Source organism: Phoxinus phoxinus (assembly GCF_949152265.1).
Source record: "Phoxinus phoxinus genome assembly, chromosome: 8".
Classification (NCBI taxonomy): Eukaryota; Metazoa; Chordata; class Actinopteri; order Cypriniformes; family Leuciscidae; genus Phoxinus; species Phoxinus phoxinus.
This window is the reverse complement of record NC_136883.1, coordinates 32059405-32083455: the sequence shown is the minus strand read 5'-3', so window position 1 is coordinate 32083455 and position 24051 is coordinate 32059405. Positions and strand designations below refer to the sequence as shown.

The 24051-nt window shown below is 38.2% G+C and overlaps 1 protein-coding gene across 2 annotated transcripts in view; it reads right to left on the bottom strand.

Annotated features, from left to right (window-relative positions):
• gnao1a (guanine nucleotide binding protein (G protein), alpha activating activity polypeptide O, a) overlaps positions 1 to 24051 on the bottom strand; it is an 84396-nt gene that overhangs the window by 13969 nt on the left and 46376 nt on the right. For both annotated transcript variants that reach the window (XM_079622003.1, XM_079622004.1), the window contains exons 4-6: positions 10825 to 10985; positions 3178 to 3306; positions 1267 to 1396 (exon numbers count right to left, since the gene is read on the bottom strand). In XM_079622003.1, the coding sequence (XP_079478129.1) occupies positions 1267 to 1396; positions 3178 to 3306; positions 10825 to 10985 (420 nt within the window). The remainder of the gene's footprint in view (positions 1 to 1266; positions 1397 to 3177; positions 3307 to 10824; positions 10986 to 24051) is intronic.

Sequence of the window (24051 nt, the reverse complement as noted above, 5' to 3'; positions counted from 1 at the left end):
AGGGCATGAACTGCGGGGGGGTGGGTGGTTGCAGCCCGCGATAAGCCCTGTGCCAGATTGTGCCCATAGACGATGATATTGTGTATTGATGATAGCAGAGATATCGTCAAAAGCATCAGCTATCGGACTTATCAACAGGATTTGTCAAAAGCTCAGTCAGTTTTTACTTTCGCTTTCTGTAGTGGATAATAAACTGGGGTTTGAGACTTCTTCACCACCATAACTCTAGAGCTACGCCACTGCGACATGCTTTGTCCATCATTAGAAAGGACGCATCTGAGACAGTAAGTGCGTAGCATTACTTTTTCATCACCATACTGGTTATAAAGCTTACAGTAGCTGTGTTGACGTTCAGTTATAGTGTTTCTTGAGTTAAGAAAATACTGTACTTATTAAAAAAAACAGTTCTTATTTTACCTTTGCATTGCAAACAAGCATGGACGCTCCAAACTGAGTGAAGCACTTCATTCATGATAGAGGCGGAGTGGAGTTGTGAGGTTTTACCGACCGTTTGATGATCCAATGGAGTTACGAGGTTTAGTCACTAGCTATATACTAGCTAAACCCACAGACAGATGTTAAGGGTGACCAATAGTAATTATTTATGGGGGGAAAAAATATTTTTATTCAGTATAAACCTAGTGTATTTGAACCAATAGTAAAATTTACAGTATTTTGTAACAGTAAGTTTGTTAGAACTTTGGAATAGAAATACAATTATCAAGTATTCTTATTTTTTCATTATTATTTACAATTTCTAAGAATTTTACAGTATGCACAAGATGACACATACACAGTATACGCATTACCGAATGTGCCGCTTAGTGTGGGAGTTCATAATGGAGGCTGATTTATAAATGCCACTGACCTTAAACATTTCTAAAAAGCAGCTATTTAAAGGTCCCGTGGCCCTTATTTAATTATAAGGCTGTGGATGATCACACAGCACACTATGATCATGGTCACATGATTGGCAACATGATTGTGATTACAGTGTTCTGATCAACTTGAAGATCATTATGTCGGCACCAAGACGTCATGACCATCAGGATTTGTGATAAACATCTCATCTGAGGCAACTTACAAATGAGAAAATATGTTCAAATACCCATGAATCAATTTTGTTAGTTTGTTAGGTGTGCACACAGTGTATTTGAAACACAGTGCACGCGCAATTATTTATGAGCCTGTGTGTGTCAGAGCATAAGCACAGAAGTGTGTGTTTGTGTATGGATGCATGTCTGTGCGTGTGTATTTAGTGCTCACCGTGGTCTCGTCTTCATGGAGCACCTGGTCGTATCCACTCAGAGCCACACAGAAGATAATGGCAGTCACATCCTCAAAACAGTGGATCCATTTCTTCCTCTCCGACCTCTGACCTCCCACATCAAACAGCCTGAGAAGACACAACTCAACATGACTTCACAATAATGCACTGCATCACACGAGCAACATACACTACCATTTAAAAGCTTGGGGTTACTTTTTACTGGTTTTCTTTTCCTTTAGTGTGTGATGTTTTTGTTTATGCATGTATACAATCTGCAAAGTTACAGTCCCCTAACACAGTGGTTTATTTGATCTAACGGAGAACAATGATCCAGATCTGCCTAAAACACCTCGGTCAAAGTCCAGATTGCTCAAACGTCCAAGTCACAATGTGAAATATTAGCATAATCCCCGTCTAAAGGCATACGCAAAGAAAGAAGGCGAGGTTTCAGTGAATTGAAGTGTGTGTTTGGCTTTTTGTGTTTGGTTGCGAAAGCAAAACCGAGGTTAAGATTTGTTTATAAAGCTGTTCCTGAGCAGTACAACTCAATGTTTGCTTGTGGACAGCACATTTTACAGAGGACAGCTTCCTGCTTACCACTGTCAAACGTTCTGCTCATGTTGTGTTTGCAAAGATATTTCCAATCGAACGGCTTGAACATCCGCGTTTTCACAATCCGACTCAGACTCAAACTGATATGGTAAAACCAACGACATTATTATTAACTGTGTGTTTACAAACCCTATAGAAGCCTTGGAAGCTAAAGCTCAATATTATGGTAAGGGCCGTTACATTTCCGACACACACTTGATGTGTTTGACCAATCACAATGCACTAGGTCAGCTGGCCAATCAGAGCAATCTGAGCTTTCAGGAAGGAGGGGCTTTGTAGAAACCAGTGCGTTTCTCACAGGGAATAGAGACTTAATAATGTACAGTATGTGAAAAATTGTGAAAAAGTGTGTTTTTTAAACATCAAAGCATGTTACCTATTCTATTACACCCAATCAAAATAATGAACTTTTAAAATAGTCAAATAGTATTACTTTTATTCAGCAATAATTCACATTAAATTGATCAAAAGTGACAGTAAAGTTAAACATTTATAATGATAAAAATTAGTTATATTTCAAATAAATGCAGTTTTATTACATACATTGACTACGACATAATCAGTCTTGTTGTTTCTCTCTTATTCTTGCACGTGTTCATAATTTCTTTGTATGACAGCCTGGCCAAAAACTACGTCCACACAATTTGGCATGTTTTATAGCGTTATCACAAATAAAACGATTGACTCAAAGCACAACGCAATATGATTACAAAATCTTTTTAAAAAAAAATAATAATAAAAAAAAAATCATCACTTTTGGCCACTACTGTATTTTATTATATAACTATATGCTTTGATAAGCCCTAAATCTTAAATCTGTAATGATTTTCACCCAATATCAAGAGTGGAACGAGTTTCTGCCGTAACAGTGTGACGTGTTGCTAAATCTGTCTTCAGAATAATGTGGCAGCTCTGTCTGTCCCACCCCCATCAACACTTTTTATTTTAGTCTTCTATTTTCACGTGCTCTCAGATGAGAAAGTGAAGAAAACAAAACCTGTGAATGAGGAGTTGAAATGAAGCGAGAAAATGGCAGTGTTTGGAGACAATCATCTGCGTTAATCTCGGTCTATAACCACTTCAGCTGCAATGCGAGAGTTAAAAACACTTTTTGCTGAAAAGAGTCTGAGCATACATATATTAAATCAGACTTTCTTTTCCATCTAGCCATGGCCTGATTATGATTCATGAATGAGTGAAAATGATAATAACTGTAGTACTCTAACAGCCAGAGAAAGGCTCTGAATTACACGCTGTACCTTCAGATGCATAAATAACACACCAATCAGTCTCACCTGAAGTGCAGGTTCTTGAAGGTGAAGTGGGTTTCTACAATCCCGGTGGTCTTCACTCGAGTTCGCAGAATGTCCTGCTCTGTGGGCTGGTAGTCTGGAGCACCGATCCGATCTAAACTGTCTAAATAGCTGGAGGAAGAATGAAAGGCAGTGTGTTAGGACCCACAGTTTTCCACAGAATCTGAGCAACTGTCATTCACGTGAAGTATATACGTCTCTTGAGATACTAGTAACTTGTCAACCAAGAAGAAAAAAAAGAAAAAGAAAAAAAAAGTCCATGTACATTAGGCTTATTATAATTTGCATCTTATTTAAAAAACTGCTATTTACCTAGCACAACTAGCACACTGTTTATTGTGTTTACCATTATATTATAATCAGGCATATGCTATACCATTCAAAAGTTTGGGGTCAGTAAGATTTGTTTTGCACCAAATCAGCATATTAGCATATGATATAATGATTTCTGAGGGATCGTGTAACACTGAAGACTGTAACTTAGCCATCACAGGGGTAAATTCTTAGGGTAAGTTTACACGACAACAATGTACTAAAACCAGGAAAAGTTTTGCCTTAGCGGTTTTCGCAAGTCCCGTTCACAGCCGTTTGAGGAAAAAACACTTTCAAAAAAACTGGCCAAAACACGTTTTTGGTTTAAAAAAAAGTTGTTGTGTAAACGGCCCCTTAGTGAATTTCCTTGAGTTCATATTTTGTTGACAGATTCTCATTTATGTTAGCACTGACAGAAAAATTATTGCTTTTCATATAATAGTGAGTGTCAACAAATCAGATGAGAGTCCATCCCTACTAAAGACAACATCTTAAACACAGGACAGTCAATCAGACTATAGGACTACGAGTCAAAATAAAACATGAAACATCCTTCTTGTGCCACTCACAGCTGACACATTTATACACAAGCTACCTCTTCAAAACACAACAGTGATGCAAACCGACAAGAAGGACCGAGCCTGATTTTCAACAATGTGTGATGTATATTCTCTAAGGCTGTGGATGTCATTTATCTTCCAGATGAATATGTGTGCTTCCAAATTGGATGCCAGTTGAATTGAAGGTTGAGTCCCACGAGACGCCGCAACATCCATCAAAGCATCTGGCTGGTAATACCAGTAGACATCTAATGGATGATTACATCAAAAATGCAATTTCAAAAATGTTTTGACACATTTAGAGGAAAATTACTGCAAGTATTCCAGCTGGAATTTCAGATCAGCTCGATTTTTAATTTTGTGTCTTGTGTAATTATATCTTGTATGCTTCGGTGTACATTCTCCTCTTGCTTTTTATTTTGTTTGCCTCTCTTTCTTTCTTGTCTCCCTTCTTTTCCTGTCCATCTGTGGCATTGAGATTTTGCAGTCGAAGGTTTCCTTGGTTGCAACAGAATTCTGCAGTGAAATGTGAACATTCCACTGTCACTACTGTCTTCAGTGTTCAACTACAACAAAGTCCCTTTAAGACAAGTCAGTTCACTCAACGGGCATCTTGGATATTTCCCCTATCCAGCTTATTTTTAACATAAAAGCGAGCACGGCCATTCGTAAATGGAATGTTTTTAGCTGCACAAAACAGCTAGTTAATGCTTATCGATATTGCAAACTGGTATTTATTATATTATTTTAATGTATTGTGTTAATTATAAACACACTGAGTTTGTAGTGCAAATAGTTTTACCATTGACTACACTTCTTTAATTCACTATAGCGTCTAATGAATCGAAAGCTTCACACTTTCAAAGTACAAAGTAGCTTACTTCTGCATTAAACAATAAGGTGGATAGCAACATAGATATTTTTTTCTATGCACACTACCGTTTGGGGTTAGAACTGTTTTTTTTTACTGTAGGTATCTAGTATATGTATCAACTTAAATCTAAATATCCAAAATTGTTTGTCAAGATTATGTGGCAATGATATATATTAGATTTAAATCTGACAACAACTGTAAATGTTTCTTCTCTAGCTCAAATCACGCTTTAAAACCCCTATATTCTTCAAGTTTGTGCAGCTGATTTGCAAAACAAGTCTATCACAATGGCAAATGGCACTAAAAGGCGGGATGCCCCCAGATATTAAGCGTTACAGTTTCTCACATTAATTTTTCTACTACAAGTTATCCATCTTTCCCCTTTGTACCGTCCCTGGCTACACGTACAGCCTTCTGACCTCATAACCTCCCTTCCACCAAATAATTCCACAGACTTACAACATCATGCAGCATCACTAAACACTAAATCATGATAAACAGCAGTTAAATCTCTGATAATAATGTGAAATTCCCTGTGCCAAGTCTCCACAGATGTAGTGACACGGAGCCAGATTCAGACACAGGCTGAAACGGATAAGGCCTGAAATAGAGGGAGAGATAATAGAAAGAGGACTGAAAAATAAAAAATAACAACGAAGAACACAGCACGTGAGGGCAATTTCTATGTCATGTGGTCCAAAAGTCGACCGCTGGGAAGATCTGGGAAACAAAATCTATTTTAAACCTGGAAATAAACAGAAAGTTTTAGGGAAAATGGTCAGAATTTCTTGCTTCCATTAAAACACAATGTTCCTTGACCATTCTTAAATGCTGGAGGTGACATGTTCCTGGATCAACAACATTCAACAATATTCTAATCAACCAATCAGATTTGAGGGACAAGTTTACAGTTTATGTCAAGTTTAGGCTTAGTTACAACCAGGGTTAGGTGCCCCTAAATCAGTGTTACTCACATATTATTTCCCTCTGATTTTAGGGATAAGTTATTGGTAGGGTTAGGGTTTAGGGTTTCGGGTTAGGGTTAAGACTACATTTTCAGCCAAAATATGTTGATCCATGAACATGTCTTGCTTGGCAAAGTCACAGGTTTTACCCAAACCTGCTGTAATAAAAAAAAATTATAATAATAAAAAAGTCTGGATCCGCTGAATATTGTCAGCCATATATGGAAACAATATAAATAGCTTTTGAAAGAAACCTCAATGTGTATTTTTTTATGGTTCACTACACTGACTCTAGGGGGTGCTGTTGCTGTGACTGGCTAAGTTGTTTCAATGTTTATGAGTGGCACTTTTGGCTTGCAGGATCGCTTAGTCAGTGGCACTTAATCGCAGGTTCTTTCAAGTCTACGTGATACAGTATGTACTTAAGTATGAACTGCTCTCATAGTACACAGTCTCAAATGGGACATCAGTTGAACAGCACTAATAGGGATGACTGTATACTGACACATTCTCTTCTCTTAGTGTTAGTGCTGTCTCTCTCTCTCTGGGGCACGTTCCTTTGTGGCCTGTATCTGCTGGCTGTGCACGCGTCCCTCTCAGCATATTTAGTCTATTAACAAATAGCAGATTTAGGGCGGCTATGTTAACTGAGGATTTCCATAAGCTTTTTTTTTTAGAAAGCAACTGTCCGCACTGGCCAGATAAATCCACTATTTGACTAAAGGCAAATTTCAATAGAGTCATGGCTCAGAGATAAGTACGAGTGTTCCCTTTGGGTGAGAGTACAAAAATCTTGGGATGCAAAAGACTATTGTCTGAAATAGTTCTTGAAATACAGTATTTATTTAGCCATTATATATACATTATTATTATTTTTAAATGTCAAAAAATATCATCATATATTTCAACTCCTTGTCTGCTTAGTTGGCTGTATGCAGAGAATATATTCAGTAAGGAAGAATTGTTGGATTTTATGTACAAGTACGTGTGCGCAAGTGCATTTTGTCATTCGCAGCAGGACTACAGTTTTTATCTCATATGCACTCAATGCCCTGATGGTGTTCTGTGGAGTATCTGTATGTACTATTGTAAATCTTTTATAAATATGACGTCACTATGTGGACTTTACTCTGTCGTTTTAGGCCTAATGGACATGCGGGCAGGGTTGTGCTGTAGGGTTTCTTCACTTCTCTCTTTTTAGTATGGAAAACTCGTATCTCTCTACCACTCAGGCTGCTTGCCAGCTCTGCCCTTCCCCCGTCTCCCTCTCTCTCTCTCTCATACACCATCTTTCTTTCTTTCTCCACCCTCCCTCTGTTTCCTGCTGCTGCTTGAGTGCTCTGCCTGGCAACACCTCTCAGCGGCCTGCCTGCTGTCTGCTGCTCCCCATCACGGAGAGAGAAAGAGAGAGAGAGAGAGAGACATTGCTTCCACATGTATTGTGGTAACAAAAAGGTTTGGAAATTCAGAGTGCTGCAAGAATGTCACAATGAGCCATTATTACTAATATCATGTAAAGTCTGACATTACCTCTGACATCTGGAATTACTGTACTGTACCCAAATCTATGACTTTCATTTGGCGACAATAACAAATTACCTAGTTTGCCAGGATACAAGTTATTTTGATTTTGACAGTAATTCAGTGAAGATACAATATCACACCCACAAAAAAAAATTGAGAGTAAGTGAAACTTGCTACATTTTCTAAAGGCAAAGTTCATTTTCAATGAAAGTTAATCCGAAAGATGACACTGTCCATGACTTAAATAAGAACATAGAGATTTCCTATATTTGCTCTGGAAACGTCAAAAATGAAGGTGCTGAACTTAAACACACAAAATCTAGCAAGTTTCAGTTCAGGCCAGTGCACCTCCACAAGCAATTATGAGTATGACACAGTCAGATTTAACCAGAAGTAGAACATGCTTCTCTTTAACTCTATTACCAGAAAAAAAGACTAAACAAATTAAATTAGCAGACCCAGAATTGAAAAGAAGAGGAAGAAGTCAAAAACAAAAATAAAACTGATCAGGAACAAAACTGAGGACAAGAGGAACACAACTGGGGTGTTTTGCGGTGTAAAAAGGGAGGAGCTTTTAAAACATCCGTCAGTTAGGCCGGACAATAGTGGATGAACTCATTCATAGCACCATAAAGTTGATGTTATCATAGAAGAAGCTGGTGAGTGTGAAAGAATGAGAGGAAGGACAGAAATAGTGGAAGAAGAATGAAAGAAGTTTTCAGAATACTATGAGGGCTGATCTACTCCTGTTACAGCATCTCACTCTGGAAAAGACCACTGCGACTCAATCGGAAATGTTCAGAAATGTCTCCTGATGTATTCAGCAGTTCAATGGACCTTTGGGAGGAGAAAGACAAGACTACAGCCTAAAGACAAAAGGAAGCCAGTGTGCTTCACACCGGATAAACAGCCCAAAAGAAATGATCTTCAATCTCTCTTGAACTTATTTTCTTATACAGTCAATGATTGATGTGAAAGAATGATTTAGTCATACAAGTTGTACCTGTCAAGCTGGCCATGTCTTTAGTGTAAATACACACACACACACACACACGCGCAAGCTAAGAAACATAAACACTGGTGTGCAGCACCGTTTCCTGTTCACTGCATAGCTACTAAATCTAGAGCACAACCACAGGAAATATACTTTGCACTCATTTGTAGGGAGTTAACAGTCTGAATTAAATGTGACGAGGTACTGCACAATAAAACAAAGACACTAAAAAGAGACATGACTTCCTTTATATTGGCGTGACATTCTTTATACAGTGCGACCAATATTAAAACACACAATATAATTAAATAGAATCAAATAAAAAGTTAAAACATAATAAATATCTAAATAAAATAAATAGAGTATCTTAAATATAAAGTATATTATATATGTAAGAAGAAAATAGTATTGTTTTAAACAGAATTAATTAGGAAACTCTGCTGCACAGAAGAAAGTGTTGCAGACATTGTGACTAAATGGGTCATCCGAAAAAAGACTGTGCGAATAAATGCAGGTTATGAATGGAAAAAGTGTGTGTGTGTGTGTGTGTGTGTGTGTGTGTTCACAGCATCTACTGAAATTAAATTCTTCCTAAAGAATCAGAGCTTTTTAAATATTAGCAAGGTCACTGAATGTGAACAAATTCTCAACTGAATATGGTAATATACATTTTTTTTTAAAGCCTGTTAACAGTAAATATCATATAGTCATATAGTTCAGTCGTGCATCTCTTTCAGGTCATAACAGAAAATCACAATCACAAATCACAAAACATACTTAAATCCTAAAATGAAATGTATTGTCCTTCCACCATTTGGTATTTCTGTTTTCATCCTGCACTTGAAACACTCCTAGAAACTTTGTTTGTCTTACTGATCATTCATGTGACGTACTGGCTTGAACTAAAGACAGAACATTTATGCAAAACTTGATGATATTTATGCAAATAGTAAGGAAGAAAAACATCTCTCCCAGGCTTGTCTAGCAAACTTATTTTTTGGTACCCTAAACATTAAAGGTAGTGTAGGCAATTTCGGAGAGGGAAGCAATATCAAGCTAGCTTTGAAAGCACAAGATCCTTCAAAAGACAAAAGCAGTATGGGCTCATTGTTTTGGTTCAGGATGAACTGTAAAAGATGGCTGCTGTTGGTTAAGTCTGTCTACAACTCTGCATTGCCTCATGGTGATGACGTGTGATGTCTGCGCGAGAAGGGTGCGCATGGAAATACATACGTTGACAGGACATTGTATCATTGCATTTGGACCAACACTCCTGTGACTTCCACAGAAGATATAGAGTATGTCCATGTTATGTGTATGTTTTAATATTTAGACCACTTCTATTATTGATTGCTATCAGGTATCAACCAGTATACCAAAAAGTGTTTTTAAAAACACTGCCTTCTCTATCTTTAAGTCTTTCTCCTCCCCACATGTGCTTCATTGCAACAAGTCAAGAAGTCAAGTCAAGAATATTTGTATAGCGCTTTTCACAATACAGATTGTATCAAAGCAGCTTCACAGTATTAAAATAAAATAATTATAAAACGTCCATGTTTGGTAATGCTAATCAATAGTAATATTGATTGATTCATTAAATTGAATATCCCCAACTGAGCAAGCCAAAGGCAACAGTGGCAAGGAAACGAAAAACTCCATCAGGTGACCCAATGGTGACCTAAAACTCCATCAGGTGACCTAATGGAGAAAAAAAAACTTGGGAGAACCCAGGCTCAGTCGGGGGCCAGTTCTCCTCTGGCGGTTATGAACTAGAGGCCGGATTTAACTGTAAGATTAAAACATTTATATGAATGCCTGGCTGAAGAGATGCGTCTTTAATCTAGTTTTGAACTGGGAGAGCGAGTCTGAGCAACGAACAGTATCAGGAAGGCTATTCCAGAGTTTTGGAGCTAAATGTGAGAATACATAATCTATGTTGTCAATCTGTGAGCAAGTCATTTGTCTTCATCTAAACACCACTTTCCACAAGGACCAGCTTCCCAACCTATTACAGTAAACCACAAAATCTGAAATGTAATGCTGACTAAACTCTTTCAATGTTATTACACACACATTCTGTACAGCACAAATGCACACACAAACTCAAGACCTTTCATCAGCAGATACTGTAATTGCATCTGTGAATTTTTCTCTCACTTTAGAGTGACATTTTGCTGAGCTCATGTAATACTCTAAAAGCTCCCTGTTCAAACAAGCATTGAAAATAAAGACTATACATATTATAATGTAGCTACCTAATTTGCAGTCCATAAAATATATGGCCTCTGCCTCTACAATGAACAGGACTGCAGTGTGATAGTCAATGGTATAATAACAGATGTGTATATTAATGAAGCGTAAAAGCACTAATGGCTCTTCCCAGCAGACAGCCATACTCACTATTGGGCGGAGTCATTGAGCTGGTACTCGCGGGCACGGCTGAAGCACTCCTGGATGCCTGAGTCAGACCACAGGCGGATCATGGCGGACAGCAGCTCTGGAGAGTAGGGCTCGGTATCCTCCATACGGCTCACAACATCACAGACCATCTTAGCATCAGCCTGTCAGAAAAAAACACACAGAAGAGACTTACAAACACAAGAACACTAAGTCACAAACTGTGCTCTAATTTAGAATAATTCCAAAGTTTACTATTCAAATTCTGGTTTAAATATGAACTCAAATATTTCTCATCGCAAATTCAAAGCCCTCTTCAGGGTTGTTTACAATACAATTTTGGCCACAAAGGACAGTCATTTTGCAATTTTCCAGTGACATGAGCAACCACGACTGTTGGTGATGAGACAAAGTCAAGCAGAGTTCAACTTTATGCAAATAAGCAGTGATGCGATGTGGGAACGCCTACTAGCAACCGACAGCACTGAGAATCATGACCTGCAGCTATTTTTTTCACTGCCAGTGTGATGGTGGCTTTACTGTGTCAACAATTGACTCATTTGTGCCTATTCCTTGCAAAGAAGTTTAGCAGAAACATGTGGGGGAAAGTTGATGCTAGAGTGAAACTTTTTAGTCTTGCAATAAACATGCTTGTTTGCTCACAAAATGGAGGTTTATATTTAAAACATCCTGGAAATGTTTTTTTAATACGCCAATGGCCTTCTTTTTTTAACGCCATTTGATTCAAGGTGTGTGTTCTGAAAACAAGTATATATAGGATGCAAATTTTTGCTGCTCCAAAAATGTATCCTGTTTTAAATGTGTTTTTTTTATGTTTTTTTTTTATTATTTTTGCTGGCAATACATGTTTTATAAAGCCCTGTCCATAAGCTCTTGCAAAAAAACAACAACTAAAAAGACCTCTTTGGTCAGTTATTGTTGCATAACAACTTTATACAAACTTGTGCAAGGACACAATGAGAGAGAATAACGGAAGGAAACAGATAACAGAATCAGCGAATATTCTAGTACTATCAACGGAAAGTAACACAATCATTGGATGTGCTGCTGTTCCTCATTTACATACAATTGTTCTGTTTGAAAGAGAAGACCTTTAAGAGCACACTGAAATGTGTTGGATTTTTAGAAGGAGCAACTCAATGCAGATCTTTAATGATGCTGACAGTGCTGAGAATATACTGCATGCAAACCCACCAACCCGAGCCAAAAACACAACAATCTGTGACTCATAAATCAGGTCTTGATCCCTAATCACCCTTTCTGCAACGGTTAGCCCTTATTATACAGTGAAATCTAATGCAGAGATACTGTCTGAGACTATCAGCTGATACGGCTCACTATTTTAAGAGGGGGGAAATGTATACACACACACACACATATATATATACCAAGTTCTGTCATGAAACTCTAGATGGAGAAGGCTGATGGGTCGCAACTTTAACGCAACCTGCTTACAATTTCACTGTAGACTACACGGCACAAGCTGATTGGTTGCTGTTCCATCTGCAGCCAATGAGCTTGCTGCTCAAAATTTAAATAGTAGGTAAGTGTTTGATGTGGCAGTTTGCAGTGTGCTTTCAAAGTTCCTCTGAAACCATCCACCATCCCCAGTACATGCTCACAGCAGTGTGTTATGTATGTATTCTGAATCAGCAGCAGCGTAGCAGATCTATTCTGCCAAGAACAAATACATTAACATCATTGTCATAACCATTATTACCATGCAAAACTCTCCGAGAGTTATCATGATAGAAATATACACATTGCATGACTTCCTGTTTCTCTTTCATTCTTCCCTCCCTCTTCCTCTCACTTATGAAATCACTCCCTTTTACAAACACATTTAAAAAAGCTTGACAGCAGTAACAACTTCTGAAAGGAGCGTTTGGTTTCTTTTAAAGACATCACAATCGAGCGTACTGCTCGAAGGGGCTGGGTTCCGCCATCCCGCAAATTCACAACAGAGATGCAAGTACGAAAGCCAAAAGAGGAGAGCGTGAGAAATGGACTGGATGAGTGGAGTGAAAAGAAAAGACCCATGTTAAATAGAGAGTGGAAGAGAAGATGGGGGTCAGTTCAAGAAGGCTGGTCTTGCACCCTCTCCATTATCTGCGCTGAGAAAGAGTAAAGCGTTCACACACTAAAAGGAGAGAGATGGGGGGCCTGGGAATGAAAACGAGGGGAAAAAAACAAAGCATGGATGTCGCTAATTAGTCCACAATTTATGCAAAATGCTATTTTTTTGAAGTTTTTCTACTGTGAAGATGCAGACATATTCATCTGGATGATGAAAATGGATGCATCTTCCGTATGACTTGTCAATAGGGACAGATATTGCATCTCCATGGTGATTCAGCGGGGGCAGCATCAGCAGCAGGAGGCCGTATGATTGGCTGAGGGAGCCTCCCTTTCCTTCTCCCCCAGTGAGTGTGACCTTTGAGAGCAAGTCCTCTGAACTCAGCATGACTAAACCTTCTTGAGCCCTTATAACTCACACACATCACACTCTAACTCCAATAAATCATAATAGATGCTTCTACCAGATACATTTTTTTACTAATTAAAAATGAATGTAATAATATTAGCAGAAGACAATGTACTATTAATGGTTAGAATTAGTCTAATAACCTATGAGAATAATTAATAATTTGAGCTTTACAACACAACATGAACCAGAGGATTACTTCAACATTACCCCTTCCGGGGAATTATGGGACATCAAACTGGCGTCCAGAGGCTCTTTGAGCCTTTATAGTGACAGATGCCTTGGTCCCAGGGCTAGAGGTTTGCGACGGGGACATTTTTGCCATGCATTTTTCTTTTGATTGAAAAAAAAAACTGCAAGAATAAACCCATAAAGCTGTCAAGATTCAACAGGCATGCACCTGTTTCCGGTCTCTCTGTGCATCTATCTTGCAGCTGGGTCTGTCTCTAATGTCACGACATTGGTCACGCCTCTCATTCTTCATTCTCTCTTTCTACCTCCGTTTTAGTTTTTTTGGGGAAGGTACACGGTACCGAAGGACCATGTGATTCCAGAGTGATTGCCTATTGAATTTAGATCAGGCTCATAGAGACACATAATAGCTATTCATTATGGCCCTTGCACAGACTAAAGAGAATGGACCATCAGCATTCATTTATTAGAGGAAACAGCGCGAGGAGAGAACTCAACGCGCTGTAGATTTGAATCGCAGATCAGTCAGTAGCCCGGCGTGACGGACAGTATCCTTACAGACACCCTGAACCTGCACCTGGTGAAAATACAATTATTGTAAGAGTGACGCAAGTAGGCACAGTGAACACACACATGCAATAGAACTGTAATTTTACAGAAAATGTCGGATTCCTCAGAGTATCATTAGGCTTTTTCACTTCTCATGTCGAGTGCTGAGGGTGTCGCTGGTTGACACAACATGATGGTGTCTGTGTCTGGTATTGTTATAGCAACACTGGCTAGGGTATCTGCAACTACCTTATGATATGTTACACATCGCAATACATGTCCACGAGACAGGATATGCGGGATCAGTTTCAATGCCTCCCATGTGCTTCATAAACGTGGCTCGGACCAGACTGAGAAATGCTTCAGTTTTTCCACTTATTTAGATGATGGACGGATGGATGGATCTGTATGAATTAAGTACAATGAAGTTCAACTGCAATATGGCATAATCACTCCAGTGTTATAGGTCTTCTAGTGATAGTTGTAGGTTGCTTCTAATCTTGCAATGAACAGGAGAGTAACATACAGTCCCTTATGAGCCCCGAGGGCTGTGGTCTAATAATCTATCACTGACAATGAAACTTTCCCTTTCAAACTAGTACAGAGGAAAGAGAGATGTTCCGCTTTGCTGAAGATGTATAGACCCTGCTCAAGTACTTTATCAAAGTCCATGACATAACTCCCTAGACATGGATTTAAACTACAAATAATCTTTTCAAGGTTACAAGTTACAACCACTAACATGGGGTGGACTTCTAAAAGGCTGAGAGGTCATGAAGAAACTGATTTTTAGTGTATTTCAATACAGACATGACCGAAAGAGATGCTGTGAGTGGGTGAGTTGCTAATTAATTAATTAGTTTCCTCCATATCTGTGAATATGGACCTTCACAGTCGTGCCAAAATGTATCTATGAGAACTAAATTAATTCAAGAGAGCCAAAAGAGACATGTCATACTTCGTTATTCACTAGTGTCAGCTGTTAAGACACTAGTGTTTGTTTTGGATTCTCTGAGAACCTCTCGGTTTCCTAATCCTTAAGATTTGAGTGTTAACAAATGTCCTCATAAGAAGTTTCAAATAAATTATTACTTTTTTAAATTAATTTCCATGGCATTTCTAGTAAGAAATAAGGGAAAAGCTACTAGTCGCACGTCCTTTAGTAACCATTGCTGATGTTAATAGCACAGAGGTGTGAAAGCCAGAGAAAGTCAAGCATGCAAAATCCCTTCAGATAACCACACACACACTCACAGGAGATTCCCTCATTCATACACTTCGTCGAATTATCTTAGTATGTTCCAGAATGCAAACTGTATACTCTTACAGACATATATGCAAAGAACTGTGCAGCCCTAGAGGATCCCTGGGGTACTGTATGAAACGAAAAAACACTATGTACTTCACTGGCTGGAACGACATTGGGTCTTTACCGTGTGTTTTATCAAAACATGCCAATGATGATAATGTATCATGCTAATCATGTTCATATATTTAAGGAATTTGTTGTTTGGGTCTATGCCCATGTACACACTGCACAATTTTAGTAGTGACAATCGCATTTACCGGTAATCTCATCTAAATTATCATGTGAACGGATTACGACTCACTTTCTAAATTGCGATGACTAACACAGTGGCATAGCAAGGTTCTGGCATCTCACAATATTTTTGACCAAAGTTATATTACAGTGAGCAAAGACTTGTTATGTTTCGCAATTTTAACTAAACCACAACTGACAGAGGCTTCATGTTTTGTATTGGAAGGTTGGTTCATCCACTTATTTTAAGTGTTTTTATTTCAAGTGTTTTTAAGCTTGTTGTTTGTTTTAGAGTTGACTATAATTGACTGTTGTCACTTCCATAAATAACTGAACTCTGTGTGTACAGAATAGGATTAGGCACTAAAAGGTGAATTGACAAGCGAATATGGTTGCAGTGTGTACAGTACGTGGCCTATGAGAACTAGCCTTTTTTTAGTTTTCCAAAGCATCCTTTTTGGGCTTCATGTTGTGTAAAGTATGTCTCCCAGGGAGGGATTACACAAAACTTGAAATAAAATGTACACAAAATTGAATGCAATGCAAGTCGCTTTAGATAAGCGAGTCTTCCAAATGCATAAATATAAAGAAATTTGAATCGAAACAATATGATCATAAACAGCCAGTATTTAAAGTAGAGTGAGATAAAAACACAAGCCCAAAAAGAAGGCTAAAATTTCAGAGGCAAATCCATTTTTCATTCAATTGTTGTTGAGCTGTGTCTCTATGGAAGAGAGGGAATGCCCATGACAAGAAATCTGATGCTGTATGTTCCACAGAATGGCACGCTATGCAGTGATGACCATTCATCTCCTGCCTTTATCATCTTTTAAGACAGTCAGATATCGTGTTATAAATGCAGACCTGCATTATTAAGAAGCTGCTGGGTTCGTCCGGTTCACACACAATGAGAGAGTCGCATCAGGAGAGACTGTCGTACGGCACATTGACATAAAAAAACACGGGGACGGGACCATGTTTCTCACATGGGTCAGGCATGCTGAGGCCTGCACTGACTAATGCTATAGTCCTCTAGGTCTAGGAGACTGAATACGACACCAGAAGGATGACAAATCACTGACTCATTAAGATTATATGAATTGATCTGATATACAAGAGGCACACTGTTACTAACAAGCATTCGACTGCAGATCTACAACAGTCTGTTGAATTCGAACATCTTTTTAATCTGTTGACCCTTGTGAAAAAGAATTAGCCTACCTTTTAGCATATTTCTAAAATGTAATGTTTTTGGACACTTAATTTGCATGTTAAATGTAATTGAACAGATATATAGAGTCATTTTTTCACCCACTAAAGTAGGACTTAAAGGGATAGTTCACTCAAAAAAGATTTTTTTTTATCTCAAGTCATCATTTGCTCACCCTCCTGTTGTTACTGTAATATTAAATAACATTACAGTTAAAATTATAATCAGGCACTTTACATGTGCTTTAGTATAATAGCCACATCAAAATAAGTGTACTTGTTTAAAGCATGACATACAAGCAACTTAAGCTTTTTGAAGGATGCAATTCCAGAATGTACTGCCATAAATACTATGAAAAGGTAAATCGAAGTAGGCAGATGAGATGACAGAAATGATTGTTAAAATATATTTCATTAAATGGATCTACTGATTTAGAAAAAGTGTTCAGTCAAAGTAAACGTAATATTTTACATAATATTTCTCTGTGCTTTTCATTTTTTGTATATTAGGGTACCTATGTTAGCTTAGCAGCATGCTAACATCAAATTCTACTGAAATAAATTGCTAGTTCCTATTTGCGTAACGCACAAAGTCGCTGCCTACATAGAACACTTCAAATCAGTGATTTATGAGGTTTTATGACAAGTCAGTATGGCGCCTTAGAAGGCAGCTTCCTATGTAGGTGATAGGCAGCTCACTAGGTTTTGGAATAGAGCTCCAGATTATAGGCATACTATATTACACAATTTATATATTGTGAATTATGTAATATGCTGAACATGATGTGTGTGGGAACTTGAATCAAAAACATCTAAATCTTGTTAATTAGGTGTGCAGGATATTTCCCACAATTCCAGAGCAGCCTCGTCAATACAGAGCTGCCAAGAAAAAAAATGACATAGCAACAAACTGTATCCTTTTGATGCTCATCTACATTACAATGATTTAACCGTCAAAAGCACCACCATAGAAGGTGTTTCATAAAGCTAAATACAATTTAAGCAGAGCAAGGCCAGTATTAGCTAACAGAAAATTGTATTTCTTTGGTCATGCTTAGCCCTTGAGATAATAGACGCAGGATAAAACAGCAAAAGAAAGATCACATCTTTGGTTTTCATACTACGCTACTCTCCTCATTATCATCCCCTGCCCCCTCCTATCTCAGTTCATCAGTCTTAACATCTTTTAACTCTCTTTCTCTTCACAATTGTTATGTCACACTCATAAGTAAGCAGTCGGGGTGATGGGAAGGCTTTTGGCTTCCGCTGACATGAAGCAGAATTGAGGCAACACAGAACTCGACTCAATCTGCTCTCGACTCACTCCGTCCCGTGATTATCATCTCTCCTCTTCTTTTCATAGGTCCCCTCCCTCTTGCTCCACTCCTCCGCATCATGTGACAGTCATCTCCTGTTACTATGGTTACTGGGCCTTTCTTGGGGAATGTGATTGCAGATTTGCTGTTCTCTCTTTCGTTTTCTCTGTATCTCACCCTTCCCTCCCACTTTCTCACTCTATCTCCTCCCCTCTTTTTCTTTATTTGCCTCCCATGGCAGCTGTTAAATTATTGATTTGATTAAATATTTAGCTGTTATTCCGCTCTCCTGCTGAAGGCTCCAGTTGTGGCCTAAACACAGGAGGTCCTCAAAGCCCAGAGTGGAGACCACACCTCCGTCGATCTACTCACCAACACGGATCTATGGCCCGTCACTGGAGAGGCCACACCCACCTGGCACTCTGACCAATTGAAAGCTTTCTCTCTTACTGCTTCAAATATCATTCCCATCTGTCATTCTCATAACATGTAGTTATTGAAGAAGGAAATCAATGCTCCTTAAGCAATAAGTCCATTTTAAGATCAATTTCTAGCATCCACAAACCCCTAATCCATCTCTGTGACTGGCTAATGTCTGTCTGCTGAGAATGAAAGGCTATTGGACTATTTTGCACAATGTCGATACTGAAAAAAACCGTAACAATATATTTCTACTATATCAGTAAAACTGAGTACCAATTGCTGTCACTGCTCTCTCACCAAAAAGTATGCCAATTATAAACTTGTACTGTGATTTCACACAATAATTTTAACTTTGTTTAGTTTTTTATTTGTTTAATTTCTGAATATTTATTTGAATATTTGATTCAGAAAAATGTCAAGCACTGTTACTGGTTTACTTAATTGTTCTATTGCTAATAGTTTCTCTGCTTTTTTATTTTGGTAGTGACCATTTACTCAAAGAATTGCTCTCTCTCTCTCTCTCTCTCTCTCTCTCTCTCTCTCTCTCTCTCTCTATATATATATATATATATATATATATATATTAGGGCTGTGAAACGATTAATCGCGATTAATCGCATCCAAAATAAAAGTTTGTGTTTACATATTAAATGTGCGTGTACTCACTGTGTATAATTATTTTGAATATATAAATACACACACGGGCATGTATAACAGCCCTAATATATATACATATATAAAGTAGTGTGTTCATAGACTATTGCTTTTTTGCTGAAGTACTGAAATGGATATTGATGGTAAATGTAAATGTAAAATTCTGGTGTTCATATAAACTGCTGAAATTTTGCTTTCATGAGTAAAGAGACGTTAAAGTTCCTGCATGTCAGCCTGACCTGGCAATGTTCTTCTCAGAAAATAAAGCTGAGCCGAAAGCATTTGAAAGGAAAGGTGTGCGGTTCCATTTCTGAGACATCAACGTTAAAATATCTCAGTTTCTTTCCCTGTGTCTCTCTTTCCTCTCTGCGTCATCAGGGTTCTTCAGTGACTCAGAGAAAAAGAGAAATTGACAGACAAAAATATATATATATAATTCTGGGTCAGACTGGCCCTCCCTCTGCTCTATGACCTACCCTAACTAAACTCTTCCTGAAGTGGAGCACACCAACACTCATCCCACACTGGGGGAATTCTCTGTTGGGATTTATGGAGGAATAATTACATTCACATTAATAATTACAATCTAAACCCTGCCCCCCACCTACCATCAGAAGCACTTATTTGATTAATGTCAGGTTGGAGAAAAATGGATTAGTTATGAAAGGGAAAAAAATGTCTGGTTAAAGGAATAGTTCCCCGCAAAAAATAAATAAAAAAATGCATTAAGGGTCCAGAAATTACAATAAGCTCCAAAAAATAACATCAAAGTGGTTCATACGACTCATGTGCTCTATTTAAGTGCTGTAATTTAAGTCATCATTGACTGATAGTCTTCCTCTCTAGTGAGCTTGAGATCCAGAGCGATTGGATCATTGAGTCAAGATCCAAATCATTGATATATTTTTATTTTTTATTTATTATTTTTTATTTTTATTTTTTATTTTATTTTTTATTTTTTTTGGGGGGGGGGGTCTTTTCAATGAACCAGTCGATACTGTTTGCAATGAATGATCCATTCTGGAATCAGACTAAAACATCAGTTTAGGATTCGTACAGAATGAGTTGTTCATAAATCAGATCGAACAATTTGTTCACGAATCAGAGCTCCACTCACAGACTCAATGATCAGGTTACAACAGTCCTAGGGGAATCAGACTGAAAATTCCTTTAGGAATCATACTAAATATTAGTTTAGAAATCAGACTGTTGCTCATGAATCAAAGTTCACATTCTCAACGGTCGAGTCACAATGCATCTCGAGTTCAGAAGAGCTTGCTAAAAGGGGAAAAACGCCTTGTGACTTGTACAATGACTTGTATTTTTGAATGGGTCTCACACAGAGCTACAGTATCATATGGCTTGAGGAGATGGTATTAGCCACTTTTACAGTGTTCTTTTATTTATTTATATGTATTTGTATTGAAAACAGCTACATTAAGGTTCATTGTTCCATATTTGAAAGTCACATTGGTTTATTTTTGGTTGGACTAGCCCTTTAACATGCTTATGTTTTCATGTGCTCTGTTTCCTGTTTCCTCTGCTGATTTTCAGACTCTCTCTCATCCACAGAGATACTGACACAGACAAGACGGAACTGTCTCTTTCCACACCCTCTCTCTCTCTCTCTCTCTCTCTCTCTCTCTCCACAGGCCTGCAGGTTTGTGTGGAGTCTGCTGAGGCCTGGCATTTATTAAAGTGTGCTGTTCGCTCCTCTCTGCTGCATACCTGATCCGCCACCACTGCGGGCCTCTTTCAACTATATTTATTTTTAGCTGGAGGCCAAAAAAAAAGCTATCATGCTACCAAATACAATGCGTTTAACACCATAAAGTTTCCTTGACACTTTAAGCCCCATCAGTGCCCTGATCAACACATAGTTGTCCTCATCAGTGACCTGATTAACCCAGTGCCCACTGGTACAAAATTATTTTATTTTTTAAATAAGTTATTCTCATATATATATGTATATATAGAGTGTGTGTGTGTGTGTGTGTGTGTGTGTGTGTGTGTGTGTGTGTGTGTGTGTGTGTGTATGTGTATGTGTGTGTGTGTGTGTGTGTGTGTGTGTGTGTGTGTGTGTGTGTGTGTGTGTGTGTGTGTGTACATGTGTGTGTACATGTGTGCGTACGTACGTGCATGTGTGAGTGCGTGCGCGCGTGCGTACGTGCGTGCGTCCTATATACACACACACATATATATTATATATATATATATATATATATATATATATATATATATATATATATATATATATATATATATATATATTCTGTCTACAAGCCTAAATGCATTTGCATTTAAAAATGCATGAGTTGCTGCAATGTGATTGGCTGTTTAGATATCTGCATGAACGAGCAGTTGAACCGGTGTACCTAATAAAGCGGCCGATATTTATATGTCAGATTTAGGGGCCATTTACGCGCCACTATTTTCAACTAAAAATGGAAAGCTTTCTATGTGTTTTGGCCATTCATTTACACAACAGTGCCGTTTTGGGGGCCTGAAATCGCAAACTTTCGAAAACAAGTTTCAAAGTGCACGTTTTTGAAACCGATACAGTTATCGTGTCTGTGTAAATGTGAATTTCTGAAAAAACAGTGACGTCATGCGCATGTGTATTACGTGTTCAGTCTTTAAAGTAGGTGAGTATAGTGTTTCTACTGGCCTGGCAGTATAATACCATAATTTTCTGTCGTAATTGCAGATCCGTGTGAAAGGGGATACTTTTGAGAACGTTGAAATCTGTGCGCGAGAAACGCGAAGGAAAATGGTTTCTGTTTTTAGCACATCGTTGCCGTGTAAACGTACCCTCAGTTTTAAAATTTGACAGGTCTGGCCACAACATCTCATCTAAACGGGCCAAGTTCAGGCTTCAAGTTCAGGTCCCAGTGTAGACCTTTGACTCCTAAGTCTCTTTTCCCAGAATGTATAACAGCCAACACAATGCTGAAATCAATTGAAACAGAGTCCGCGAATAACGACAAAATAAGGCGTCAGTGTCCAGGCTGCAGTCAGAGCTGTATTGGCTTAGTAATTAGGCTGAGCTCAAGGTTCTCACACAGGAGGAAAAATAAAGAAGAAACTGACTTAAGGTGAAGTGAGGTTGACAAATATAGATAGCCCTAAAGAATCCCTGAGGGCCGGCATGAGACAAGGGAGCAGTGCCACTGTGTGCCTCATTAGCTACGGCCTCACTGGGTCATTACAGTGGGTTGTGCTAATTGTGGGTGGAATCTCTAGGCTGTCATCAGCTTTGTAAAGGGCACTTGGGTGTGTTTTGAGAATTTGGAGGTGTAATGCCAATTACACCGATATACTGAAGGATCTTTAGGCTTTTGCATCAAGTAGTTTTTGGTTTGGATTTCCAAAGCAGTTTTTTTCATCTTCTTAACATGGCTTAGATTACCATCCTTCAACAAAAACAAGTAAATTAGCAGCATTATTCATCACCAACATGATGTAAGATTATATTTCTTTATCAGTATCATTAAAACAAATGTACAAGAGATAAAAAGAGTGTAAAAAAGATAAAGAGAGGCGCAAGAAAGAGAGAGAAAGAAAATTAGTGGCATAAATGAAGCCCATAAATGGAGGCTAAAATGGCACATATGCAAACCTAGTCTTCCACTCCAAGTGGTCGATGAGCTACGTCTCTACGGCAACCGGCAGTTTCCAAGCAGCGCAACACAGCTTATGGAAAAATGAATGAAAATCTGCCCACTGAGATAGAAAGTCCGTGAAAAAAGTACAGAGAGCACAGAAAGACAATACTGTATGTTCCTGTCCACGTTTAAAGAGGCAAACAGTATAAATTACAAACGAAAGACAAAAAATTAAGATGAAAATGACAGACAAATGTAATAAATCACATTCACACCCACAAGAGTGTGCACAAACAGACACGCTATCATCAGTTGAACAAGAGCGCCTTGTTTGACGGGAGGCCTAAATATAAATGTTGCCCGACTGATTGCATTAGTTTGATAATGATAAGACTCATTAAGATAAGGGTTGTTGAATTAGATTATCGTACTGTCACACATTGTGGTGCTACTGTAAGGATGCTAACACTGCTAGCTATAAATAACCAAGCAAAGTGCAGCCCTCCATGAAACACTTTACTGACGAGTATGTGTTGGGCCGACAAAAACACAAATATACACAATAGCATATGCCTTTTATATTAACGTCAGGTTTAAAAGGTTTATATGCATGCTGTAAAGAAAAAGAGATGCAGGGAGGGAAACTAAATTAAATGAGAGGGTATATATTATTCTAATATAAAGAGACTTTTATTTTGAAAGGCTAGAGTTACTGGACCAAGGAGGAAAAATCTAACTATAACCATTCCCATTAACCATAAATGTCACTTGCCCGGCCTGCGCAGGATTCCCTGGAAGTACATGATATGAAATTGGCCATATTTACTCATGATTGCTGGGTTGTTTAATCAATATATCCACTAGAAGTGGTAACGATTGCTCATGCATTTGTCACCCACCCAGGATTATCAGGGTTACTGAGGCCATCGCATCAATATGTTTATTAATCTTTGATTTATAGTACACTTGTACAGTACACTGCATTCTCATTAATATGCCGTTAAAATCTGCATTTCCTTCTGGAGAAGCTGAGAAGTGATTAGAGTGGTTTATTTTTGACATTTACAGTGTGGTCACTGGCTAATCTGTAAATTATTACACAAAATTACTGCAAATTCTGATTATCTGTGGCCTTATTGTTTTCCATTCAATCTGCACGGTGACTAGATTAAGATATTTAGGATTAAGTCTTTTTTTGTTGTTTTTCACTCTTTGGGTGTGACCGTTATTAATCTG